The sequence below is a fragment of the Notolepis coatsorum genome (assembly GCF_963971535.1).
Source record: "Notolepis coatsorum genome assembly, chromosome: 14".
Lineage (NCBI taxonomy): Eukaryota > Metazoa > Chordata > Actinopteri > Aulopiformes > Paralepididae > Notolepis > Notolepis coatsorum.
The window spans coordinates 47,053,503-47,061,930 of record NC_140178.1 but is presented as its reverse complement, the minus strand read 5'-3'; the positions used below and the strand labels follow the sequence as shown (position 1 = coordinate 47,061,930).

General features: G+C 46.1%; 1 protein-coding gene across 1 annotated transcript in view; it reads right to left on the bottom strand.

Annotated features, from left to right (window-relative positions):
• Nucleotides 1-8,428, bottom strand: part of LOC311239765 (myosin-10-like) — a 240,379-nt gene that overhangs the window by 103,139 nt on the left and 128,812 nt on the right. The window contains 3 exon segments of the mRNA XM_084328192.1: nt 5-64; nt 1,434-1,586; nt 3,699-3,817. Of these exon segments, the coding sequence (XP_084184318.1) occupies nt 5-64; nt 1,434-1,586; nt 3,699-3,817 (332 nt within the window).

Sequence of the window (8,428 nt, the reverse complement as noted above, 5' to 3'; positions counted from 1 at the left end):
GGTTGAACAGCTGCTGCAGCTTCTCGTTGGTGTAGTTGATACACAGCTGCTCAAAGGAGTTCAGCTACAGGAGGGACACACAGAGAGAGAGACAGAGAGAGAGAGAGAGAGAGAGAGAGAGAGAGAGAGAGAGAGAGAGAGAGAGAGAGAGAGAGAGAGAGAGAGAGAGAGAGAGAGAGGAGAGAGAGAGAGAGAGATAGAGAGAAATAGTTAGGAGTCTGAATCCTTGTGGGCAAAGCACAAATATGTATTGTAATTGATCATGTGTGTTGTGTGTGTGAGTGAGTGTGGATAGGTAGACTGAATGTTCTGTGTCGTACCACAAATTGCCACATTCAGGTTTTCAGTCAATCAAGTTATTGATTTTGGTTTCCCTTCAAATAGCTTGAAGATATTGCAGATTGAGGTCAACATTTAAGCCACTGGACAAATGTCTGCTCTTATATGTATTTTTATATTTTTATTATTATGTTTTTGGTTGATTTTTCTTGGTTTTTACTACCGGGCAGTCCGGTAGAGAGAGAGAGAGAGAGGAAGAATGGAGACAGAGCAGGGGAAGACATTCGACAAAGAACGCCGGGTCCGGGAACCGAACCCGGTCGGCCGTGCCGTGCCGCGACGCAGCGTGTTACGTGGTTCGCCGTTCGGGCGCCCCTCTTTGTATTTTAATTAGAATGTATATATAGCACTGAGGACCAAGATGGTGACGGACAAGATGTCAGACTGAAAAATGCTAAGTGAAGAGAGAGGTTGACACACATATTCATATCTGGAGGGTGAATGTTTACAGGTCAATGTGTGCTATATAGTGTGGGTGTTGTTTCACTTCAAGTGTCATTCCAGTTTATAGATGCATGTGTGACAGATCGGTTCGGACTCCTCTGCGTTGTGTATTAAAATCTGATGTCCCGAGGGGGAGTCGAACAGGGGAGCTCCCGCTCCGCGGGCGGCGACATAGGCCGCTGCACTAAGAAGTGAATCCACTGCTATGTACCGTACCTATGCGCCTATTAACCCTGTTATGAGGAAGTGAGTTTAACTTACCAGCCCGTAATGCCACAGTCACTTGTCAACACCCCTGTTTCTGTGACTGTGGATATACTCACGGCTTCCCCGTTACACATGTTTGCAAAAAATTATTAAATAGAGGCCTTTCTCAGAATGTTTGGAATGCCCATTTGTCCTTCAGGTTGGAAGAGACAAGGGCTGCTATGTGCAAAACAACAAGAGATACATGAGACATATATCATCAAGAACATAATAAATTGGTGTCTTATTGCCGGATCTTGTAGAACAGTAATATGCTTTTCCAATGTTTCACCTACTCTACCACCACCACAGAAATAGGCATTTTCTTTTGAAAGTGGTTACCAATGGTTACAGGTAGCCACATTGTAACACCGCTATTCTGATTCCTGAAAAAGCATCAGCACCTCAAAGATCTCAAAGCCAGCAATGTCCAGGATGCCGATGAAGGAGGCTCCCTGGCGCTTGGTCCTGTCCAGAGCCTTGTTGATGCGGTGGACCAGCCAACGGAACAGACGCTCATACGTGGCTTTAGCTAGGGCCTCGATGGCAAAATCTGCCTGGAGGAGACAGTGAAGGCGACAAGGTCATGACACATTTACTGATCCTATAGAGGAGATAGAGGAGGTCATGACACATTTACTGATCCTATAGAGGAGATAGAGGAGGTCATGACACATTTACTGATCCTATAAAGGAGATAGGGGAGGTCATGACACATTTACTGATCCTATAGAGGAGATAGAGGAGGTCATGACACATTTACTGATCCTATAGGGAATCTGCACAGAAACGCAGATGTCATATGCAGCAAAGGAGTAAAACACACAGATATACACACACACACACACACACACACACACACACACACACACACACACACACACACACACACACACACACACACACACACACACACACACACACACACACACACACACACACACACACATAAACATAAACAAAGCAGCAGCATTTCGCTGCATGTAACAAACATATCCTATTATGATATCAAACCATATAATACAGCTTGAATAGCCTAATGTTGAACACATTGTTATAATCCACTGACACATCTGTTGTAGTTTGTGAGAAGAAAGGAAAGGGTCCTTGGTCATGTTTGACACATGTTATTTTGTTTCATATTAGTTTTCTGGTGTAGGTACAGACCTCTGACCTTCATACTTTAACTCATTCAGGGCCAAACCCGAGATAAGTCGGGTTAACTCGCCATGCGCCAGACCGAGATTTCTCTGGTTTTGGTCGTTATTTATTTTATTCGATATTTCCCTTCATAATTCATCCATCCAGCCTGATGTTATCATTGGGAATGGGTCTGAGATCGCAAACGTCCAATACCGCCACCTAACGCCTTGCGGCCATTTGAAACGATGTGGCTTGTTGTCTGGGCCGAGCTGCAGCGTGCGGGCGGGGTCTAAATACTTCGGCAAGACAAGCGGTTATAACTGATGATTCGACGAGGGTCACCCCCCCCCCCCCGGTCATGTTCAATGCTGGATTACATTGGAAACACGATCGCGATCAGTATTTGGAATGGCAATCAGATAATTGGATTATTCTTTTTGCAGTACATCATAGACAAGATAAGGACTATGTTATCAATCTTGTGTTGATCCGATAATTCTTTCCCCATGATCGGAGCGTGTGTCTGTAATGTACTGTGTAGCGTATTCCGTTGGTGGCGATCGAAGCACCCCCCCCCCCCCCCCACCCTTTCATGCATGCATGATGAAACATAATACCGATAATCTAACGTTGATTTCAGATTGATTATTGATCCAGGCGAGGAATGGCACGATTTATAATGAAATGCAGTAAAACTCTGTTTGGCAGCGTTTTCCTGGGATTACACAGAATTACTCTAAAACTATACTCATATTCACCACTGTATACAACGGAAATTTATGGATGACATTTTTTTCTGTTTTTTGCATCTTGACCAGAAGAAACTCAATGACAATCGACTATGTTATTAGATCCATAGCTATAATATTTAATATAGTTTTAGCACTGCAAATACCGGCATTTATCCCCATTGAACAAAGCGCTGGCACACGCGGCCATACGCCCACAGCGACCTCTGCCGTCCAATGAGTTAAAGGTGCACTATGGATTAGTTTACACTTGCACAACCCGAATTGAGTTTACAAAACTGTTTAAAATTAAATAGCAGGCTCTGCCATTATAAACAGCAACAACAACAGCAACAGCAACAACAACAACAACAAGAACAACAACAACTTCTTTCTAGGGATGCTCGATATTGGCTTTTTTACCGATACCGATATACCGATATTGTCCAACTCTTAATTTCCGATACCGATATCAACCGATATCAACCGATACCGATATATGCAGGTTCCCCCCCCCCCCCCCCAAAAACGGAATAATTTCAGGTAATTAACATTACATATCTCTTGTCGTGGAATTAACACAACATTATGCATACTTTTGACAATACAAAAAATCAGAATGTGTTCTTCTTCCTGGGTAAATAAAGGTAAAAAAATAAATAACGATACCGATCATTTCCGATATCACATTTTAATGCCAATATCGGCCGATAATATCAGACATCCCTACTTCTTTCACTTATCTGGGTTTAAGAGGTCTCTCTTAAAACTGCGTAGTGCACCTTTAAGGCGTCTTACCTGTTCTTTGGTCTGAGCTTTCTGCACATAGTCCCTTCCTACTTTGATCCGGGGAGAGAGGATGGCTCTGGTGAACTCCATCACATTCATCCCCAGCAGGTGGCACAGCTTCTGGGCCGCTGGGAGGAGGAGGAGGAGAGGACACCATGGTCACGGAATTCATTACAGAACATACTGTCTGTAGGTTAAGAGTTCAGACCAGTTGAAGTGGAAAGGTGCATTTTAATTTGAAACAATTTAAAGGGGAACTATCTTACTATTTCTTTCACTATTTGGGCAATTTTACACAATTCCTGTGAGTCTATGGAACACATCTGTAAGGTTTAATCTAATCTAATTAAGGTCTAATCAAGTACTGTAGAGCAGTTTTTGGCTGGGCTCCGCCCATACTCGCAATGCGCTTTGAGTGACAGTCACCCACTGCACTGGCAGATACCTTTTGGGGGAGAGGGAGAGATAGAGAGACTAATTAATTTTGCCGTGGGGGGGGGGGGGGCATAATCCCACAGGACAATGCATTGGTAACTTCTTTCAAATAACAATATATACCCCCGTGAATATTATTGCACGGATCGGAATACGTGCAGAGCGTGCGCTATGATATTTTGCAACAGGTTGACGTGATACAGCGAGTACGAGAGAGAGAGAGAGACAGAGAGACAGAGAGCGAGAGAGAGACTCCTCCCAGTCCCATTACCTTCCCACCCGTTTTATATAGTTCTCTGGTTGATTCACGATGTGTGTGTGTGTGTGAACAGCTGAAGGTCTCTGCTAAATAACCGCTCCTGCATTATTTCCACTCGCTGCTCATATAAACGTATCACAGTTGATTGTGGGCGGGCGGTGGCAGAACAGTGCCTATTCACGTCAGCGAGCGAGTCAAATCAGAATGGCTTGGTTCAGTGGGGGAGGATTTTGTCTCATCTGAACTGGAGGAATGCGCCAAAAATAGAATTTGAGACCTAGACAGTGTTGGTACAACCCCACATTGCTAGAAAACAATGCAAACCCCTGGAAAAGGCCCTTTATAAGATAGTTCCCCTTTAAGACCAAAACATGTTAAATAAAAATAAATATTTAAATAAAACTAAATTTTTATAAAGGATACAAGTGTGTCCTGAATTCACACTATGGATAAGCCAACCCTGAGTATTCTCAATAGACATCTAACTCACTTGAGACCAAGTCACTGTATTCTGTTCAAAACTTTAAAGTACAGTAGTAGGCCTTAAATGGCCAAAGCCAAAAGTATTGGTATTATATCGGCGGCCGATATTATATTTTGACATCGGAACGATACCGATGTGTAAAAAAATTACCATATCGGCCAATATATCGTGCACCACTACTTCATACCCTTCTAGATCAATGAGAAGAAAACCATACCAGGAAAGACAAACTATTTCACTGAGACTAGATTAAACCACAGACCAAAAGACTTCAAAATTGCGAGAGTAACCCCCCTGTACAAAAAGAGCAGCAAATTAGACCCAGGCAACTACCGTCCTGTTTCTATTCTTTTATTTTTTTTTACTTACATTTTTATTAACATTTATAGACATACAACACTGTCTTAGACAATACTTACGATGACATCAATAACACAACAATACACTAACATGGGCCCCTTGAAAATGGCTGCGTTCAGCCTCCCAGACCCCCATAAGAGGGACCCCCCCCTCCTATAAATAGGGCTCCCCCACATCCCAGGTCCGTCCCACGCGGGGCCGAGCACTCAGCGACACGGGTCCCTTGAATTTAATTGGGCCAGGCCCAGCAGAGGAGAGAGGGATGGTACCCCCCCCCACCGAGCCAAGCCCGCCACCTCCCATGTCACCAAGCACCCCCCCCGACACACAACGACCCCACAACATACAAGACCCCACTCTCCCGGGCCAAACCGCGGAAATGATGGCCCCCCCCCCCAACATTCCCCCCCCCCCCCCCCCCCCCCCCCTGAGTTAAGCCCGTAGAACTCCCCCATATCCCAGGCCGATGCGTGCGGAGCCTTGAATTAATTGGACCAGGCCCAGTAGAGGGGAGGGAAGGAGACTCCCCCCCACCGAGCCAAGCCCGCTACCTCCCATGTCACGAGAGCCCCACCCCACGCACACCGACCCCGCAACACACAAGACCCCACTGGGCAAAGCTAAGCCGCTCTGACCCCCATAAGAGAAACCCCTCCCTCCTGCCCTCCTCCCCGAGAAACAGAACACCCTCATATCCTGGTCCACCATGCGCGGAGCCGAGCACCCAGAGCCCCCACCCGCCCCCCGGCCCAGGAGAACCCCAAGTCCAGGCCCGCAGAAGGCCAAAGCACCACGCCTCAATGGCCCCCCGACCCCAAGCCCGGTGTCCCCCCAGCCCGGTGGCCAGACCGACCAGGTCCTGGCGGCCGAGGGCTTCAGGAAACCCCACCACACCCATACCGATCCCACAACACGCAAGGCCCCCCTCTCCCGGGTCGAACCGCCGGAACGATGGCCCCTCCCCCCCGACATTCCCCCCCACTGAACTCCGCCTGCCCACCTCTGCACCTCCCACGTCACCGACATCACCACACACATTTATGCTAACATGACTTACATTTTTTTACTGAAAACACACTAGATGAAAATAAAATAAGCTATATGGTTAGCACTTTTTGCCTCCGTTGGCGGGTTTGAGGGGAATCACCTCTCCTATGGGAGAAGCCCCCCCCCCCCCCCCCTAGTGACGGAGATATCCCCAATGGAGATTCTCCAAGCCTCTATTATTGTCAATTTTTTTTTGAATTCTTGTCCTTCACAAATGTCCATGTGCACATTTAAAGCAACTGCTATTCTAACATAACTCAGATTCTAACATAACTCAAAGAAAAAAGACAACATTTGGTGCTCCCATGGTGTTAGAAAATCTTAATCGTATCCCTCTGTTCCCCGTTGGAAGGGTGAGGAGTAATGGCTCTCCTAGTGAGAGGGCTCCTCCTAGTGGCGAAGTGCGCACTAGTCCAACATTCATTCTGTGGACGGCCTCAGAGCTCCCGGTCAATGTTCTGAATTTGTCTTTCTTATGCTCATGTTCATTTGTATTGTGTGTCACGTGTAATCCTGTAGTTCCTTCATACCAGTCCATTGTGTATTATTCCCCAATATGTTTCCTAATTAGCGTGTCCCTTTAAAAAAAAGAAAAATTCGAATCGTTTGTCAATAACGTGTGTATTGTAAATCATAGTGTTAACTATTCAAAATTCTGGTGTTATAGTTTTATACTTCTTGGGGTAACTGTTCAATTATCTTTCCTCTGTTGCATCTATTCTCATCCCCAGGTCCCCCGTGTGTATGTTTGTATTGGGTACTCTTCCACGTTGATTTTGTCTTGTATCTTTCCTTGGATCACTGTGGCCCTTCATGCCCTTTTCTCGTGTCCCTTTGTCGTTCTTCATAGTTGATCTGCTTTGAATCAGTTCAGGTCCTCTCTTTTCCTCCTCCCGTCCTCCTCTCCTCGTCCTCGTCTCTCGGTTCTGGTCCACCTGTGTGCCCTCTCCATCCTCTGAGGCCTCTCTCCTGTCCCTCCCGGCACCTTCCATCCTCTCCGCGTCATGTCCCTCGCCGCCTCCTGCACGTTGTTGGGACCTGGTTCCTTTCTTTTTCTGAATTTTCTTTATTTCTACATAGCTCCGACGCTTCATTGCCACCTCCGTTGGATTTTTCAGGGTTACATTGTATGCTCCGCATTGCTCCTAATCCAATCTGCGCGGTGGCCTGGCCAGCCTCCATGTTAGCTTGTAAGCTAGTTTGCATGTTAGCCTGTAGCTTCTCTGCACTGACATTCAGCGTCCCGCTAGCTTGTTCTACCTGTTGCATCATTGCCTCGTGTTGAGTCTTTTCAATCAGTGTATTTACTTCATCTGGGGTTGCTTTTCTTTCATTTGTCCTCGTGTTCATTCTTCCTTCTTTCTTTTGTCCTCGAATCTTCACTTTTTATTTCGTTTTGAATTGTTTTACTTCCTTTTTTTCATATTCATTGACCGGGAGCTCTTTCATGTGGCTGCCCACCAGAACGTCGCAAACCGGAAGTCCTGTTTCTATTCTTACCTCCATCTCGAAAGTCATGGAAAAAATAGTATACGAACAGGTTGAAAAGTACCTTGCGGGAAAAAAAATCTAATCTACGAATTCCAATCTGGCTTCAGAACATCCCACTCCACTGACACATGCCTTCTCTATTTGAACGACCACATCAAACAAGAGGTGGACGCGGGCAAATACTGCGGCATGCTGGACCTACAAAAGGCCTTCGACACTGTCAATCACTCCATTCTGATTGACAAGCTAAAAGCAATTGGTTTTGATAGTCTATCAGTGAGCTGGATGCAATCCTACCTGGAGGGGAGAGAACAGATGGTGGAGGTAAACGGTACCCTACCCCCCCCCCCCCCCCCACCCCCCTCCCAGTGAGCTGTGGTGTTCCACAAGGAAGCATACCGCTACTGTTCCTAATTTATGCAAATTACATGTCGTCAGCTTGTGACTGCAACTTGTTCCTTTTCGCGGACGGCTCAGCCCGGCTGGTCTCTGACAAGAACAAGTTACAGGTTGAAAAAACCCTCAGCTCTGAACTAGGCAGAATCAGCACCTGGCTTGCTGATAACAAACTATCATTACACCTGGGTAAAACAGAGTCCATTCTCTTCGGTTCAAATAACAAACTCAGCAAGACCGACGGCTTCTCAGTTACAGTGGGTGACA